General features: G+C 32.2%; 1 protein-coding gene across 1 annotated transcript; it reads left to right on the top strand.

Moving 5' to 3' along the window:
- Window positions 1-510: 510 nt before the first annotated feature.
- Window positions 511-20,445, top strand: LOC134712037 (uncharacterized). Its single transcript, XM_063573150.1, has 4 exons — window positions 511-568; window positions 14,082-14,983; window positions 18,256-18,321; window positions 20,150-20,445. Exons 2-4 carry the CDS (start codon window positions 14,131-14,133, stop codon window positions 20,185-20,187), a joined length of 957 nt encoding a protein of 318 aa, XP_063429220.1. The 5' UTR covers window positions 511-568; window positions 14,082-14,130; the 3' UTR covers window positions 20,188-20,445.
- Window positions 20,446-20,586: the final 141 nt, after the last annotated feature.

The raw sequence follows: 20,586 nt of genomic DNA, 5'->3' as shown, positions 1-20,586 counted from the left end.
TGTCTCGAAAAGGAAAGGATGTGTTTTGCTTACACACTTTAATCTTGTTCTGCCCTTCCTCTCCTGTCAGTTTCATCCATACATTTAGTGATTATTATAATTTAGAACTGAAAATACAATTAATCTCGTATTGATATTTGGATTATTATGTATGTCGTCTCTTGAAAAAAAGATGAAAACTTAAAGTTATTTATATGAGACATGCAAAGAAAATTATAATTATATATACCTTGGATTCGTGTCTTCAAAATGTTACATACACGTGTAACAATATATCTACCACTAGTTACTCAATAACAGTTATTTTAATTGCAAACAAACCTGATATAGCTTATCACAAACGTAAAATATACACTTTCATTTTTATTATTAGTTCTAAACAATGACTTGACGTACAAACCATTGTTTTATGTAACTATATATAATTAATAATATAATTCAAAAGACAAAAATTGTTCATGTGTATAAAGAAAAATAATACAGTGTCAAATATAGGTGAAATCATGGACACATATAAAATCTTGCAATTAGCAACTTTTAATAGTCGGTATAACACTTCAATAAGAAGGTGAGTTAATATGCATTAGTTAGTCTATATAACTGCTGAACGTTCTTTAACATAAGTCTTATTTATAGAAAAATTATAATATCATGTTTACATTTAACTTTTATTTGCATCCTCATTTTTAGCTTTGGCATCATTAATAACATGAAAACAACAGTTACACTTCATGAGTCCAAAGTGTTTTTTTTTCTGGATTTACATTCACACGGAACTCTTGAAGTCGAATAATTGAAAGCTAATGCCATAAGAACCAAAACATTTGAAGAGCTATATTGACCAAAATGGACCTAAATCAAAATGTAATAGCCAAATCCAATTACGATCAATTTTGCCTTGTTTGGTTCGGTCATCATTGTGTGCTATTGTCTAATTTTAAATCTAAGTTTCTTAATAATTATAATATGTATAAACGGACAATTTAAGAGAGGCTTGTTATAAATCATGTCAGTACCGAAGTACTGACTGTTGAGTTGGGGGTACCATCAGAGACTGGTAGTCCACCAGCAGCGATATCGACCCAGGGTTTAACAAAAGTAATACACTTCTTTATAAGTTTTATGCGCCAACTTGCATTCAATGTCTTTGTTTAAATAACTCTGTCTGTTTTAAAAATCGGCAGCAAAAACTAATAGAGTTGTATGTACCAATTAAATCGTACCAATACAAAATCATGCGTACAAAACAAAGGATACAAACAGGTATACATATATATCAGTCGGGTGCTTCAAAGCACTGCCAAATAAATTGAATGCTGGCTGAGCCAGCTCTATAACATGTAGTTCTTGCTACCGATATAGGCTGCTCTAGTATATTGAAATTGAAGTTGCGAACTGCTCCATCAAAGCTGACCATACACTCTTTGTCCTCTTATGCCCGTGTCACACTGTCCCGATTTTAACGCCGATGACAACACGATTACGGAAATTTTCAAAATCGGGACTGATCGTATCCAGATCGGGCTATTCATAGTGCCATTTTTAACCATCTTTAACCATCGGCCACTTTTTCAAGCCTTCGGTAACAACTTCGGGAAGGGTTCTAAATTTTTTAACATGTCGTCCGATGTTGAGGGTTCGTATTGAGTTCGTATCACCATCCTCACCATCGTAATGTCACCGGGAATGCATCTTTGAACATTGTATTGCATTCGTGTTTCCATCGTTTCCATCGGGCAGTTTTGACATTACGATGTCTGCACGAATGAATCACGAAGCTACCCGAAGGTCTTACGATGGCAAAGATGGTGAAGACCTCGTAGTCCCGTCGTGTTGCCATCGAATAAAAGTACGAAGGCAACAAGATGGAACTACGACGGCAATAAATCCAGCTAAATGTAATTTAATTTTTGCGCTAAAATACATTTTAAGTGCCATGCGCTGGTCAGTCTAATACGACAGTTAAGAAAGACGTTCACAAAACATGGAACTCATATCATATGATTCTATGAGAACAAGTAAGGCGACAGCTTTGTTTCTATTAATTCAAATGGAACTAGAAGAGCAGCTATTATACAGGCTCAGAATTTACTTTTACAAGTAAAATACTATTTTTTGTCAATTTTTCATATCAAGTAACATAATGAAAATCATAAACGCGCCTCGTACACCAACACTGCAGGTACACCACCAACACTGCAGGTACACGTATATAGGGAAACCAACTTTTTCTTCATTATTCTGATTTTTTATGTAACGTCTGATTTTTTTTCACACGAATGTTTACTCCATGCCCATTTTGTATTCTATATGTCATATTTTGCCGCATTTGTTGCTTTCCCCACATCCTTCCTTTTGTCTGTATTATTATAATATTCTCCTGGAAAGAGCTCTTTTTGAATAAAAGGGATCAACGAACCAATCACCTTACCTTTAAGATAGATCAGTAAACATGGGCATAATTATGGGTGATTATTCAGACAAGTGCACACATTTTACTGTTCAAACAAGGCAATGTCGAGCGTGTCATCCTCTCGTATGTAACATATTGGGGACAAATATGGACACTATATTTGTATATGACACATGCAGAAAATGGTAAATTTAATATGCATATTTGATACATAAACTATTTATTTAGAAATCAACCAAAACATTCAGTAACTGGAAATACCTTTAATATTGTCTTTAGAACCAGCGGGTAAAAAATGAGCAACCAATTTCCTGTGTATTATGCTATTTCAAGGAGAAAAAACAAGTCCATCTACATGACCTTGTCATTTGGCCTTGAACGTAGAAAATGTCAGATCATTACAAGGAGGAAAAATATATGAAATGTGGTTAAAATCTTTTGAAGCATATTGGTTTTAGAGTGTCCACAAGGGTGATATTGATTAGTATCACAACTACCACTTTGACCTTGACCTTTGAACATTAAAGTCAATAGCGCTAAAGATATTCTTAACGAGTAACACCATACCAAGTTTTGAGCATTTTGGTTCTATAGTGTCCGTAAAAAAATTATCTACACGCAGCTTACATGAAGTAGGCGAGGGGATAATAAACTAAGTTTTATAAGAATTAGACAAAAAGATCGATTTCCCGCCATGCATGGCAGACTTCTACAGAAACGATATGTTGTCGAAATTCTGTTCGTACATGTATCATAATAAAATTCAAAACAGGTAGAACGCATTTTTAGATCGTTTGTATACTTGTATTATGTACATACATGTATTTTACCTTTATTCATCTTGTTTAAAACGCGTGATGCCTTTGGCATATAATTTAAAAGCATCGTAAGCTGTACACGACGTCTTTTAGACACCGTATGGCCATCGCACCATCATCGTTATCCATCGTGTAGCCTTCGTAATCCATCGTGTAGCCTTCGTGATCCATCGTGTAGGCTTCGACTGAGATATGAAGCTTAAATACCCGTCTTTGGTTAACCTTCGTATGTCCATCTTTTGCTATCGTATTGAATTTCGGCACCATCGTATAGACTTCGTTATTCATCGTACTTGCTTCGGTCACTTTTTGGTATTTTAACGAGATCGGGACCAACTTCGTACTAACTTACAATTTTCGCATTCGGGTGTCCATCGTATATAAAAATCGGGACAGTGTGACGCGGGCATAATTTAACATATGTACTGATTAGCTTTGGTATGTCTAATTGTTCAAATAAGTATTAGCGTAAAAAAAAAGTATATACGGGTATAAAAGAGCAGAAAACAGCCAAAGACCACCAATGGGTCTTAAACGCTGCAAGAAAATCTAACACCAGAAGGCGGGCTTCAACTGACCCTTAAACAATAATGTATACCGTAGTTCAGCAAAACGGACGCAACAACACACTACGAAACATAAATTGGTTCTGTTGTTTTCCAATTTTGTACAGCTCGATAAGTTATTTAAAATATTTTTAACACCTCTTTGTTTTCAATTACATTTTGATAGACGTAGCAGCATTCGGAGGATATTTACCATCACCTATGTAAAATTCTAAGATACAATTCTGTACTCTCGTGCCGTAGGAAACACATTAGCAATAGCGCACAATGATGACCGAACAAACCACCGTATCAAAATATTTCCGCCATAATATTATGTTGGTAGCCACCATGAGCTAGATACAAAACAAAGGACATGCTATTATGGGTGGTGATACGCCTTAACTGTCAACAATACGAAGTTCCGATAAAAACTTACAGTACAATTTCTTGTCAAAATATTTGACGAAACCACATACATAGGACGTGGTTATACAGATAGACATTAATTTTCTCTTTTTAACTTTTATTATATCACTAGAAAACAGCAATGAAATCATTATTTATAGTAAATTGAAAAACATAAATAACGTGACTGTGGTAAAATATGTGACCCAAATTCAAATCAAATTAATTTATTCTGCTATAACAGACATCTAGAATGATAAAAAAACATGTTGTTTAAACTATTGACAGTTGTATCGCCTGAGACCCTGATTCACTAATAGGTTTGAATTATTATATATGCGCGTACTATTAGATATAAATATGTAAATTGAATAAATAATCTATTTGTATCCATATCGCATATATTATGTGTATCCATCTAATGATTTAAGCCTTTTTCAACTGATTTGTATAATTAGTTCTTATGTTGTACGGTTAAACCCCTGTCCTAAAATGGGGGTAAGTTGGGATCACGCTAAAATGTTTAACACCGCCACATTCTGTATACATGTATGTGCCTGTCCCAAGTCAGGAGCCTGTAATCAAGTGGTTGTCGTTATTTATGTGATTCATATTTGCTTTTTGTTCATTTTTTGTACATAAGTTAGGCCGTTAGATTTCTCGTTTGAATTGTTTTACATTGTCATTTCGGGGCCTTTTTTAGCTTACTATGCGGTATGGGCTTTGCTCATTGTTGAAGGCCGTACGATGACCTATAATTGTTAATTTCTGTTTTCATATAAGTGATCCAATTAAATATGAATTACGTGACGTTTTTTAATATGACCGAACTGCAAGCCCTACCGGTACCAGAAACATCAAAGATGTTTATGAGGAAATTTAAAAAAGTAGTGCAAGTTGCACTACATACAGAACATCGATCTAGTCGTTTTCATAACCGTGTTGATGATACCATTTCTTTGCGCGCTCAGGCCATCAATTCACTGGTTGAGATTAGTTGTTCTAAATTTGTCTGTAACGCCCCCTTATCACGTCGTACTTATTATAGACATTTATACTGTGATTGTCGCTAAATTATTGTACTCCTAAATTAAATTATTCAATAAACTTAAACAGGAATAACCTACGGGGCGCCGAATGGGACTCTTGTGGTTTTGTACAAAATTCAATTCTGTCATAACAAAATCATTTTTGTCTTACAAAACTATGTGCTACAGACTTGTTTTGTGAGAACTTCAATTTTGTGATGACAAAATTCATTTGTGTAGACAAAATTCATTTTTGTCATGACAAAATTCATTTTTGTAGACAAAATTCATATTTGTCATGACAAAAGTCAATTTTGTCTTAAAGGTATGCAAATATGTTTTTTTTTGCATACAAAATTGACTTTTGTTACCTGATATGGAAATTAAATCACAAAAGTCAATTGTGTACGGTAAGATTCAATTTTGTGAGACAAAATTAACTTTTGTGAGACTAAATTGACTTTTGTGAGACAAAATTGACTTTTGTGAGACAAAATTGACTTTTGTGAGACAAAATTCAATTTTGTCATTTTTGTTGAGACAAAATTCAATTTTGTCATTTTTGTTGAGACAAAATTCAATTTTGTCATTTTTGTTGAGACAAAAGTCAATTTTGTTAATTTTGTTGAGACAAAAGTCAATTTTGTAAATTTTGTTGAGACAAAAGTCAATTTTGTTAATTTTGTTGAGACAAAAGTCAATTTTGTCAATTTTGTTGAGACAAAAGTTAATTTTGTGACGACAAAATTCATTTTTGTGATGACAAAATTCAATTTTGTAACAACAAAATTGACTTTTATGAGACAAAATTGACTTTCGTGAGACAAAATTGACTTTCGTGAGACAAAATTGACTTTCGTGAGACAAAAATCAATTTTGTTCATACAAAATTCAATTTTGTTGAGACAAAATTCAATTTTGTTAATTTTGTTGAGACAAAATTCAATTTTGTCAATTTTGTTGAGACAAAATTCAATTTTGTCAATTTTGTTGAGACAAAATTCAATTTTGTCAATTTTGTTGAGACAAAATTCAATTTTGTCAATTTTGTTGAGACAAAAGTCAATTTTGTCAATTTTGTGTAACAAAAGTCAATTTTGTGTAACAAAAGTAATTTTTGTGTAACAAAAGTAATTTTTGTGTAACAAAAGTCAATTTTGTGTAACAAAAGTCGATTTTGTATGCAAATTAGTTCACAGAAACCAAACTAAACTAATTTAAATACAAAATTGACTTTTGTCGCTCAATTTTCAAATTAGGTAACAAAAGTCAAGTCTGTGTAACAAAAATGAATTTTGTCATGACAAAAGTGACTTTTGTCCGCTGATAGATAATTTTGTATGACAAAATTTCAAATATGTAGTATGATACAAATTTTGTTAAACTGAACTCATTTTTGTTGAACAAAAGTCACTTTTGTCCGTACAAAATTGAATTTTGAGTACAAAACCACAAGAGTCCCATTCGGCGCCCCGTATAACCCGCCTTGTGTGTTTGACTTATATTGGATATTCAAACATTCTATACGGGCGTGTTTATTATTTGTACATACTTATTTTTGTATAACTTTAAAAGTTATATAAGAGGTGGGAGCGGGCAATGTTTTATTTTCCGAGTCAGAATCTTTTTCAGTTTTTTGACGCTATCAATGAAATATATATTTTTTTTAATATATCACTGTAAGGTATTGGGAAAATCTGGATTCGGAATATTTTGTTGTTATCTGCTTTACCACACTATTTTTTTCATTGACTTTGGGATCACAATATTTTTTTAGGAAAACGCAATTATACTCCCCCCTACTTTTCAAGTTAAATGCTCGTTCCCTTAGTACGGTCTAATCCGCGTACGTACACGATATTTGACAGAAAAAAGCTATTTGAAACAAGCATCGAAAAATTATAATTAATTTTGAGGACACTAGGATTAATTTAAAGAATGGTGTATATCGGAACTGTCCTGCTGGCTACTATACTTGTAAAAATTAAACCCAAGGCAACAAAAACGTATGCATGATCATGCACCAACTATTCTTCCTTTTATTAGTGTGGGTGTGTGTTGTTTATTCTTTCTCATACATGTACGACATATACATGAATGAACAATACATTGTTATCTATTTAAATCCTTACTGGAAGGTCTCTGAGAGACTGGGTGAGCGCAAATTCATTGTCATCGATAGCTGATAACAAAGAAGTTCGGAAGTTCAGGCAAACACATATGACAATAAGAACAATAAGAAACTATGTGCTAAGTATCTAATAAACGCAAAAATGTATTTGACCGCATAGAATGAGGATCAACACATAGGATTATATTCTACATAGTAACAATACAGTAAAACTAGTACAACGCTTATCATCCCAACAAGTAAATGATGCATTGAATCTAAAGCTCCTTAATTTGCTTTCATAATTAACATAGTGCATCATAAAGCATTTATTCATGGCTCTATAGAGGATTTAAAAGTTAGACCTGTTATTAATTTTGTAGTTTCTAAATAAGAACTGTTGGTGGCCTTCGGCTTTGTTTTTTGTTCTTTGATCGGGTTGTTGTCTTTTTGACATATTCCCCATTTCCATTCTCAATGTTATCCTGCCTCAAAAAGCGTATGAATGGAGATTTAACTGCATATTTTATGCAGCGTTCAAAGTTCTCAAGAGTCAAAGTTGCAGCATTACTGATAGATAAAATTGAGAATGGAAATGGGGAATGTGTCAAAGAGACGACAACCCGACCAAATAAAAAAAAAAAAAATTAAAAAAAAAAACAACAGAAGGTCACCAACAGGTCTTCAATGTAGCGAGAAATTCCTGCACCCGGAGGCGTCCTTCAGCTGGAATGAACGCCATACTAATTTCCAAATTGCACACAAGAAACTAAAATTAAAAGATAGCTTTTCATATAGCTAATAACATCCTGTAGCTACCGTCACTGACTTAGTATTTTAAATGTGCGATTATATTGATTTATTTCAAAGTAATGAACGCCATACTAATTTCCAAATTGTACACAAGAAACTAAAATTAAAAGATAGCTTTTCATATAGCTAATAACATACTGTAGCTACCGTCACTGACTTAGTATTTTAAATGTGCGATTATATTTATTTATTTCAAAGTAATGAACGCCATACTAATTTCCAAATTGTACACAAGAAACTAAAATTAAAAGATAGCTTTTCATATAGCTAATAACATCCTGTAGCTACCGTATGAGTGGCCGTTCATGTCATTTGCGCGATTATATACGCGTATATAATTTTCAACGCGTATATATACGCGTATATTGTGGTTTTCAACGCGTATATTGTGGTTTTCAACGCGTATATTATCGTTTTATACGCGTATATTGTTAAAATAAACACGTTTATACTTTATTCCAATTTATTTATCATATACGCGTTAATATACGCGTTGAAAACCACAATATACGCGTATATATACGCGTTGAAAATTATATTATGAGTGGCCGTTCATGTCATTTGCGCGATTATATACGCGTATATAATTTTCAACGCGTATATATACGCGTATATTGTGGTTTTCAACGCGTATATTGTGGTTTTCAACGCGTATATTGTGGTTTTCAACGCGTATATTGTGGTTTTCAACGCGTATATTATCGTTTTATACGCGTATATTGTTAAAATAAACACGTTTATACTTTATTCCAATTTATTTATCATATACGCGTTAATATACGCGTTATTTGCATAAATATACGCGTTAATATACGCGTTAATATACGCGTTAATATACGCGTTATTTGTGTTAATATACGCGTATGAAATCATTATATACGCGTTAATAAACATTCGTTTGTCTTATTGTTTTAACCAATGAAAGCTGCGTTCTTAAACTGGTTTGCATGTGACAATTGTATAACGGTCCGTGTAACACTCATCAAATCAAAGTTTTAAAAAGTTTTGAAATTTTAGATTTTTGGAATTTTGATCCAAGTTTTAAAATATCAAAATTTCAAATTGTGTTAAAGTTTTGAAATTTTGAAATTTTAACCAAATTATTAAAATATCAAAATTCTTAATATCGTTTATAAATTTGATAGTTTAGAAATTTGATCAAACTTCTAAAATACTAAATCTAACGCGCAATTTTAATTATTTCACTTTTTGAAAGTTTGATTTTTCAAATGTTTGCTTAAAATATCAAAATAGAAAAGGGGCAATAAGAGGGATACCTGTAAAAAGCGAAAGGAAATAAAAGCGGAACGATAAGAAACAATATGAATTAAAAACATACTGATACTTAAAAGTTTATGTATGAAATAAAACGGACAGTTGTAAGCGGTGAAAAAATAATGACAAAATTAATATTTCTTCAAAGAAGATACCAGACGTACGGCTCTGATATTGACCATTTTACCTGCTGGTTTTTCTAGCACCCATATTTTTGGAGAAACAGGAGTAACAGTAAAAACTGAACAACTCGCAGTAGTTCATATAGTATGGTTATGTTGAGCATGTATATATATACATTTTCTACTAAACTCTTAAGCAATAAAAAAGCCCAATACACGATGTATTACTTCTTTTGATTTCATTTTTTTTTCTGTTTTGCTTTACGACTTCTTACTTTCTGCAATCATGTTGGCTAAAGAATATGTCATTTCATGTACAGAATGAACGATCATCTTAAACGTTTTTATCTATTCTTTGTAAGTTGTTTGCCCTAAATATTCAGCTTTAAGCGTTCCGTAAGAAGGTTGGTCAAGAAAAGCGCTTCATGATACTGAATGCACGGTGTCCTAATTAAGGTTGTGCTAGTCCACAACGTGGGAAGTTTTTAATATAATCTTATTTACGCTGAAATTAAGACGGTACTAAGATCCAATATCACAAAATTGGAGCCAAGATATTGTTACAAGGTATCTACAACAACTCATCATAGATTGATACAAGGTTATAAATTTTGCCGCTTTTTGCGCCAGACGCGCGTTTCGTCTACAAAAGACTTATCATTGACACTCGAACCAAATTAAGTTAAAAAGGCAAATAAAGTCAAATGAAATTGAAAAGGCCAAATAAAGTAAACTTTTAAATCCAACGTATAGCTCTGGTTTGTAAAAGTTGAAACCTTTCATATCATATATAAATGTATACCATAAACATTATTTTCACGAGCATTTATATTTATGTAATAGTTACCGCTGTACTACATTTAGCACCCAACCGTTTCATTCATGTTTATGTAATATTTGCCGCTGTACTACATTAAGCACCCATCTATCCAGTTGTAGGTGTTGGCATTTTGAAAGTTGAAAATTGTTTTCAAAGTTTATATCAGCGATAAATAGTAATCTTCTGGGAAACCAATATTTAGATAGTCACTATTTTTTTACTTGATACTACCACTAGGGGCTTCGATAATGGTACATTAAAATTATTATGATCCTCAATTTGATGATATAATATTCTGTGCCAGCAGAGGACAAAAGAAAAATTCTCCATGCCTTTAATGTTAGATATGAACCAGATAAGTTGATTAATAGCGATGAAAAACTTTAAAAAAAGTTAGCGCTTCGACACATTTAAAAAATAAAACTTTCAAAAAGTGAAATTATCAAAATTGCACGTTATGTTTAGTATTTTAAAAGTTTGATCAAGTTTCTCAACTATCAAATTTATAAACGATATTTAGCATTTTGATATTTTAATAATTTGGTTAAAATTTCAAAATTTCAAAACTTTAACACAATTTGAAATTTTGATATTTTAAAACTTGGATCAAAATTCCAAAAATCTAAAATTTCAAAACTTTTTAAAGCTTTGATTTGATAAGTGTTACACGGACCGTTATACAATTGTCACATGCAAACCAGTTTAAGAACGCAGCTTTCATTGGTTAAAACAATAAGACAAACGAATGTTTATTAACGCGTATATAATGATTTCATACGCGTATATTAACACAAATAACGCGTATATTAACGCGTATATTAACGCGTATATTAACGCGTATATTTATGCAAATAACGCGTATATTAACGCGTATATGATAAATAAATTGGAATAAAGTATAAACGTGTTTATTTTAACAATATACGCGTATAAAACGATAATATACGCGTTGAAAACCACAATATACGCGTTGAAAACCACAATATACGCGTTGAAAACCACAATATACGCGTATATATACGCGTTGAAAATTATATACGCGTATATAATCGCGCAAATGACATGAACGGCCACTCATAATATAATTTTTAACGCGTATATATACGCGTATATTGTGGTTTTCAACGCGTATATTAACGCGTATATGATAAATAAATTGGAATAAAGTATAAACGTGTTTATTTTAACAATATACGCGTATAAAACGATAATATACGCGTTGAAAACCACAATATACGCGTTGAAAACAACAATATACGCGTTGAAAACCACAATATACGCGTATATATACGCGTTGAAAATTATATACGCGTATATAATCGCGCAAATGACATGAACGGCCACTCATACTACCGTCACTGACTTAGTATTTTAAATGTGCGATTATATTTATTTATTTCAAAGTAACAAAATGACATTTATACAAAAACACGAAGTGCATTGACAAAAGAAATAAGATTTGACACATAGATTTCAAAAAGAACATGTGATGAGTGGATTGTAGCCAATTTAATCAATAAACTCCAACAAAAATCATTAAATTAATCAGCTGATTGTTATTTAATGATGACCTATCCAAATATACACATTGTAATCTTATTATCCTTTTATCAATGATTTGTTTTGAACAATATAAATTGATTTGCGTTTAATTAACTAACTATGTCTGCACGATATGGTTTTAGAAGACCACAATGTATAAAGTTTTAGATGAATTATAAGTAAACGAACAAAAATCGGTTAACAGAACGTGTAGGTGATCAGCTATTTGGTACAAAAAACCAGTAGACACTGTCACACTAATAAAACGTATGATTTAAAGTTAAAAACTTCTAGTCATACAGTTATCGTTTTTTAAAATATTCTATATTTATAACGTTTGATTGTTTGATTTCATTTATGTTTTAAAAGTTTTCTCTCACTACGAATGTCTATAAAATAAAAACATAGTTTGAGAATGCTTATAAATATCAATAGCCCATACATGTATGTGTGCAATTACATTTGTAGACATTAACATTGTCATAACAAATAGACACTCTTCATTTTTCATGTGTTTCCTACTCTGTGAAATCTACGATTGAATGGTCTGTGAAATTCACGTCTGAATAGTCTGTGAAATTTCCGTCAGAATAGTCAATGAAATTTCCGTCAGAATAGTCTGTGAAATTTTCGTCAGAATAGTCTGTGAAATTTCCGTCAGAATAGTCTGTGAAATTTCCGCCAGAATAGTCTGAGAAATTTCCGTCAGAATAGTCTGTACAATTCACGTTAGAATAGTCTGTGAAATTCCCGTCAAAATAGTCTGTGAAATTCACGTTAGAATAGTCTGTGAAATTTCCGTCAGAATAGTCTGTGAAATTCACGTTAGAAAAGTCTGCAGTGAAATTCACATTAGAATAGTCTGTGAAATTTCCGTCAGAATAGTTTGTGAAATTTCCGTCAGAATAGTCTGTGAAATTTCCGCCAGAATAGTCTGAGAAATTTCCGTCAGAATAGTCTGTGAAATTCACGTAAGAATAGTCTGTGAAATTCCCGTCAAAATAGTCTGTGAAATTCACGTTAGAATAGTCTGTGAAATTCCCGTCAAAATAGTCTGTGAAATTCACGTTAGAATAGTCTGTGAAATTCCCGTCAAAATAGTCTGTGAAATTCACGTTAGAATAGTCTGCAGTGAAATTCACATTAGAATAGTCTGTGAAATTTCCGTCAGAATAGTCTGTGAAATTTCCGTCAGAATAGTCTGTGAAATTCACGTTTGAATAGTCTGTGAATTTCACGTTAGAATAGTCTGTGTAATTTACGTCAAAATAGTCTGTGAAATTCACGTAAGTATAGTCTGTGAAATTCACGTTAGAATAGTCTGTGAAATTTTCGTTATAATAGTCTGTGAAAGTCCCGTCAAAATAGTCTGTGAAAATCACGTTTGAATAGTCTGTGAAATTCGCGTCAAAGTAGTCTGTGAAATTCACGTTAGAATAGTCAGTGAAATTTACGTTTGAATAGTCTGTCAAACTTGAAAGGGTCACAATCTCTACCGATTAACCACCAACTATACAATTTCGTATGTGAGAACGTTGAAGTGCACCATTAAAAAAGAATGATTTACAAAAAAACAGTTGCATCTTTTGTATTTCAAAAAATTATCGTTGCAAAAGAAATAAACATAAGCAAAATCCGCCTTTATATAACTCAAACATAATAAATGGATTAGATTGTATAGCACATACTTCTTAAGGTAATGTATTAAACTCGAATAAAAGGGTTAATTCAACAAGGTTATAACAATAGTTCAAAACAGATTGTCAGTCACAGGCTAATTGTTCCTATAGAAGTAAGATTTAAACCTACATACCGCCATTATTGAACAATATCTTACGGTATTATCGAAATTAAAATCTACCAAACATTCTTATCGAATAAGTTTATGTCTGTGAAAAAACATAATATGATGTGTATCTGGACGTGTTAGACTCTTTGAATCCATCTTTTATTGATAACTTTTAACTTCAAATTTGAAAAGGAATATTTAAACAAGTAGTGACACTATCATTTCGGAATATATCTTACAATCTAGTTGTATATTACGGATGTAGAAGAAGGATTTAATATAAATCATTTGAAACCTGAGCAAATCTCAATGGACAAAATGCCGAATAAGCAAGGGCGGAAAAAACTGTGTTCACCGCTTGATGCTGTCTATAACAATACTTCTCTTATTTCTTCCAGAGAAATTACTAATGAGAAGTCTGCTACAACACTGGAAAGGTCACATACAATGTCTCTTTTAAAAGATTCGTATTTTAATGTAAATGAAGCACCTTCCTTGCCAGAAGACAAGGAATACCACGTCTTTTTCAGCTACGAATATGCAAATCGTGACAGAAACTGGGTAAAAGCTGTAGTTCGGGAACTAGAAAATAAAGGTTTTAAGTGTTGTGTCTATGAAAAGGATAAAAATCAGAGCCAATCGTTTTCTTCAAACATTCAGCATTTTATTGACAAATCCATGCGGATTGTTATAGTTTTATCGAATACTTACATAAACGGTGACTGGTCAAAAATGGAATTGGAAATATTGTCTCGAGGAAACGTGAACGATTTAGTCTTCATTCCAGTATTGATTGAACCTTGTAATATTCCACCGTTTCTAAAAGACTGTATGTTCATTAATGCTACTTGCATGCAAGTTAAATGGTGGGATCAATTTTTGGAGCTGATTCGAGGCGCTTGTCCTCAATTGCCTCCAAAGAAAAAGTACCACGCGTTTTTCGCACACACATCTAGAAACAAACGATGGGTTGCAGATGTAGTAAAAATGCTTGAATCACCCAAAGTTGGAATAGTTTGCTGTTATCCCGCCAGAAATTTCAAAAAAGGACAATCAAAACGAGAATCAATAGAGCATGCGTTAAGACGTTCAGAGAAAGTAGTTGTCGTCATCTCTGATGATTTTGTCAATCAAGAATGGAGACTTTACTATGAAAATAAGGTTCGCAGTAAAGATATAATACCGGTTATTGTTGAAGATAGCTACATTCCACCTGCTCTGGACGAATGTGAAGCAATAGATGCAAGATCGGACGAGTTTCATTGGTTACCAAGCCTATTTTCAGCTATTACGGACAGTGGTCAGTATGATATTTGTTTTTCAAAGGTGTTTAAAATAAATTTTGTAGAGCACTTGGTACACGTCCTAATAATATGTTGCTACTTCAGATTGTTCTTATTTCCAACTTTACCTTCCTGCTCTGTTCGGTTTGTTGCAACATTATATTAAAGATTCACGTCCAAGTCGTGCAGGTTAATAAAATGCAAACCTAGAAGATACCGTAGAAAATGATTATCCATTTATTGTCGAGAATTCTGCTACGAAACAAGTAATCCAGAAATGTTGTAGCCAGATCTAAATTCATGCAGTTACACTTAGCCGCCTGCAGATCATAAGATACTGTGTTGGTCAAGTACAAAGAAAATGTAGTGGGTCTTGTTCCACCATTTGGGTCAAAAATTAAAAATCTAATAAAAGTGAGTCGAATTTGACCATCAGACAGTTTAATATCTAGTACTTTTATATTAATTTTTAGTGTTTTAAGTTTTTGTTATTGTTATTTTTTTTCAGTGTTTTTTTGTCGATCAAATGAGTCAAGCCTTTTTCACCTTTTTACAGTGCTTTCTTTTGTTGTTTTGTTTCAACACTGTCTTAGGTTATTAGAGGGCCGAGGGCTTGAATACATATTTTACCCCGCCCCCTAACAAAGAGTATGCCGAAAGTAAGGATTCCTTAGTAATCAATGGTTATTGTTGGTTTTGTCTATCCTATTTGTAATTCGTTTATTGGTATTTTAAATGAACGTTGGTTTTCTCGTTTTAATTGTTTAACATTACATCATCATGTAAGATGTTTTATAGGTTGATTCCCGCCGTCAAATAGAGATCTATTCAGTATGCCTTGAGAGTTGGGAATATAAAAATGCTTTCAAACTTGACAAAAACGACCATATACAACTCTGCTTGCAGTACTGCTTTTTATAATTTACCATATGGTTAAAGGTAGTTAACTGCTTGCATACGTTACTAGTCTCGGGTGAATAGTTTTTTAATTGGCAGTTGTACCAAATCTTCTTATTGTTATATTGACGACGTAGACTTAACCGCACAAGGTCATATTTCTTTTACTTCGACAGTTGATGACGTCTTTACACTATTTCTAATTCTGCATTTTTTACTGAGGGAATAGATGATCGCTCACAGACATTTTTATCCCCGTCAAATTCTATACGTGCCTGTTTTTCAGTTGTTTTTATTGGTTGCTGTAGATCATATTGTTTTGGACGTGAAAGTAAGCAGATATTATATAGGAAACCTTACACTTAGTGAGGTGTAATTTATCTTTCAAACATTTTCCCATTTATATTGTAAATCAAGAACTTCCTTTCAAATTTTGTTAAAATGTTTTTCAAAGTCATCATGTGTTAAAACCTTTATTAAAAAACACATCACGGTGAAATCGTCAGCATATTGGTTGATACGTTTGTTAAAAACGGATTACCCAAATAATCATAGGATTTTTCTTTCCCTTTTTCCCTTAATATTGGTATAGTATTCCCAGCTTTGCTAACCTTCATTGGGGGATTCCGGTATCTTATATCACTTATCAAGTTGATTTTATTTTTTATAAATATCGATATATACTGGTTTAGAGTTTCTTTTATATATTCATTTATAACAGCATCTTAGTCTTATCATTTTTCAATTTCATTTTTATGCATTTCAAAATGAAATGTAAAATCGCATCTTAATTCAGTTGTTTAATTTGATCTCTATCGAGCGGTGGTAATGCAGTAATCATTATCAGCGACAGGTTTGAATACTAATAAATAACTTATAAAATACTTCCACAAGTGTCAATAAGTTCACATTTAACGGATTTAGTAGAATTGTTAGGACTGTGCACCCTATTTTGCTTTCGTTCACGTTGTTGTCATTGTTCAGACAGACTATACACAAACATTTCAAAACGAAATACCAACCCATTTTGGATTATACCGGTTAATCCTTAACGATATTTAATAACTTTGATAAGATTATGATTAAATTGAAATTTAAAGTAAACAAGTTTTCATTTATACTACCACACTGATTTGGATTACAGATTGTTTTCCACACGGTTCTGTAGAAACTATTCAGAATGTTATTCCTATTCCAGAAACATTTATCTTTACCCCAGCATGAGAAAATTTAAAACAATTCTACGAAAATTACAATGGCCTGATTTATGACAATAAATGAAGGCAACAGTAGTATAAATACCGCTGTTCAAAAGTCATTAATCGATTGAGAGAAAACAGATCAGGTTAACAAACTAAAATCGAGGGAAACAAAATCATCAACTTTTAGAATAAAAAAAAGGAAAAACAGAAACATTGAAGGGCATCAAAAACAAACGACAATGCAAGATACGTCGAAACGAACTACTTTATAAAAATTGCCATATTCCTGACTTGGTACATGGCATTTGAAGAACAAAAGGTGGGCTGAACCTTGTTTTGTTGCTGACCGAACCTGCGTCACACGAATGCATCTACGCCACAAAAAGAGACGTCACAGGTAAAATTCTATAAATGTCGTTTGTTTTCTCTTGTGTTTGAGTGTGAATTCACATTACTATAAGACGTGTCACGGTACTTTACTATCCCAAATTCATGTATTAGGTTTTGATATTTGTTATTCTCTTCGGATTTTGTCTTAATTAAATGCTAAGTCCGTGTCTGTTTGTGAACTTACATTTTAATGTTGTGTCGTTGTTCTCCTCTTATATTTAATGCGTTTCCCTCAGCTCTAGTTTGTTACCTCGATTTTGTTTTTTGTCCATGGATTTACGAGTTTTGAACAGGGGTATACTACTGTTGTCTTTATTTAAGTGATATTATTTGAAGTATTTTCTAACAATTAATGCAGAATATTTCCAGAGTCTTTTGTAGACTAAACGCGCGTCTGGCGTAAATACAAAATGTAATCTTGGTATCTATGATGAGTTCATTTTGAACCACTTAATCGATGCCACTGGTGGCGGAGTTTTAATTCCAAGAGGTATCACCAGCCTAGTAGTAAGCACTTCTGTGCTGACATAAATTATCATTGATATGGTCATATTTATGAATAAACTGTTTACAAATTTTTCAGGGGTTTTTGAAATAGTAAGGCTTTTTTACCTCAAGAATAGAATATCTTAGCTGTAGTTTGCCAAACTTTTAGGAATTTCGATCCTCAATGCTTTTGATCTTCGTACTTCATTTGGCCTTTTCTTTTCTTTTTTTTTCTTTTAAAATGATTTTCAAAATGAATGTTAAACCTAAAAACTTTTGCAAACTAATATACATATATAAATATTCAATTGCAGTATATGTGCCATCTGTGACAAGCTTATCTAGAGATGATCCGGACTACGCCTCCACCAGTTTATCCGGTAAGTTTATCACGAGTACGCCTCCATTAGTGTATCAGGTGAGTTTTATTTCAGCGAAATTTCTGAGTAGAACTTTTGCATTTTTTCATATAAATTTATTCCAGAGAAATTTATGGATACGCCTTCAGTAGATCATACGGTAAGTTGTATTCCAAGTTTACAGTACTTTATTCTTTAATTGTACACGTCAGAAAAGATCAGAGTAGGTTATCAGGTAAGTTTCTTCAAGAACAATATACATTGTTGGAATAAATACGAATCAGTGGCCTTAGAGTAGAGCAATGTTAACTTTGGAAACATAAACGCAACATTGTCTTGCCAGCAAAAATAGTGTAACAGCTGTTTACTACTGTTCAATAGTCATAAAAATCGATTAAGCGGGGAAAAATCCGGGTCACAACCAAATCCGAGGGAAACACATCAGCTACAAAAGAAAAACAACTGAATAACAGAAACATTGAACTGCTGCAAAAACAAACGTCAAAATACTTATAAACAGACTATTTGACTACAGCTGACATAGTACAGGGCATTTTAAGACAAATTGTGAGTTGAAAATTGTTTTACAACTAGCAAAACAACCCACATATAATGGCAGAACCGTGTTGAAATACCTAGTTACGGTAAAATGTTAATATGTTTCTATTTAAATATTCAAAGTACAGAACACTATTTGATTATTGACCTTATGTCATATATTCCAAACTTCTCATAGAAGTAAAAACATCTTTTAAATTATAATTAAAACTATATGACCCGCTGTGTGGTGTAAATAATAGACACCACGTCACTTAAGTGTTTAAACAACTGAAATGGTAATAGTCAAATGTTCAAATGTTCATATTGTTTTTAAAACATATGCAATAAATGATACGATTAAATTTCAAGGTTATATTCTCTCTAAAGTTTAAAGTTTGGTTTTTTTCATTTGATGTCTGGTGTGTTTTATCATTTGATTTTATCATTTGATTAGGGACTTTCCGTTTAGAATTTTCCTCTGAGTTCAATATTTTTGTGATTTTACCTTTTTCAGGGTTAAACCGTAGGCTGTTAAGTACTTGTTGTTATCCTTATTGATACTTAGTGTTGTCAAAAGATTTAAGTTCTAACATTTGTTTTCTGCAATAACACCCTTAAGTCCTATATGGACCTTTAAACGGACAAACTGTTTATCGTAAATAATTTGTTTAAGCTGCCAGCGGTTAAATTTTTTATAACAGTTTGTTATGCCCCACCTACGTCATAACACTGTTACGTCTGTACGTCCGTTCGTCCGTCTTTGCGTCCGTTCGGATTCAGGTTAATGTTTTTGGTCAAGGTAGTTTTTTATGAAGTTGAAGTACGATCAACTTTAAACTTAGTACACATGTTCTTCATGATATGATCTTTCTAATTTTAGTGCCAAGTTAAAATTTTGACCCCAATTTCACGGTCCACTGAACATGGAAAATGATCGTGCAAAGTTCAGGTTAAAGTTTTGGGTCAAGGTAGTTTTTGATGAAGTTGAAGTCCAATCAACTTGAAACCAAGTACACATGTTCCCTTTGAAATGATCTTTCTAATTTGAATGCCAAATTAAAATTTTGAACCCAATTTCACGGTCCACTGAACATGGAAAATGATAGTGAGAGTTGGACATCCGTGTACTATGGACACATTCTTGTTTATCTGAGATTTTCAAAAGATGCTTTAATTCAATTATATGACAAATTACATATTTATATAAAAATAACTATACATAATGACGAGTGTATTCTATTTTTTTTTTTATTTATCACAACTCACATGTATGTACATATATCGAAGGCTATATTTCTTATATTTTCAGATATTAGCGAAAAGAGTCAGACAATATCGGTTGTTTAACAAAAGTTCACGTTTAAAAAACATTTAGAAAAAAATCATGCCAGCTGAGTTTTAATATTATGTAGGAAAAAAACAGAAACTAGGAAAATATGTGATTGAAAGTAACTGTAAAGTAAACTGAATGGAAATTGAAACGTATTCGACAGGCATGATTGTGTAGGAGGACAAAGAAGATAAACTACTAAATGATGTTGTTAATATAATATGACGTTATTCAGCAATTTATAATTGATTGTTAATAAATCTATTTGTTAAATACGTCTGTCTTGTATTTATGCATATCATGGAAATCAATATGATATACACGTTTTTTTAAAAATTTGTATTACATTTTGCATTAAAGTAACTTGTTCAAACCATGATGGAAAATTAACAACAACCCATACTATTATTTAAAAC

Source organism: Mytilus trossulus, chromosome 3 (assembly GCF_036588685.1).
Source record: "Mytilus trossulus isolate FHL-02 chromosome 3, PNRI_Mtr1.1.1.hap1, whole genome shotgun sequence".
Classification (NCBI taxonomy): Eukaryota; Metazoa; Mollusca; class Bivalvia; order Mytilida; family Mytilidae; genus Mytilus; species Mytilus trossulus.
The sequence above is the reverse complement of the archived record's forward strand: the minus strand, read 5'-3'. Positions and strand labels throughout refer to the sequence as shown.

Bases quoted from the DNA above. Each gene is read 5' to 3' on its own strand.
- LOC134712037 (XM_063573150.1), top strand. From the start codon at position 14,131: ATGTCTCTTTTAAAAGATTCGTATTTTAATGTAAATGAAGCACCTTCC. The intron at 14,984-18,255 runs GTCAGTATGATA...ATTCAATTGCAG, and splicing joins TTCAGCTATTACGGACAGTG to TATATGTGCCATCTGTGACA. The intron at 18,322-20,149 runs GTAAGTTTATCA...TTATATTTTCAG, and splicing joins CGCCTCCACCAGTTTATCCG to ATATTAGCGAAAAGAGTCAG.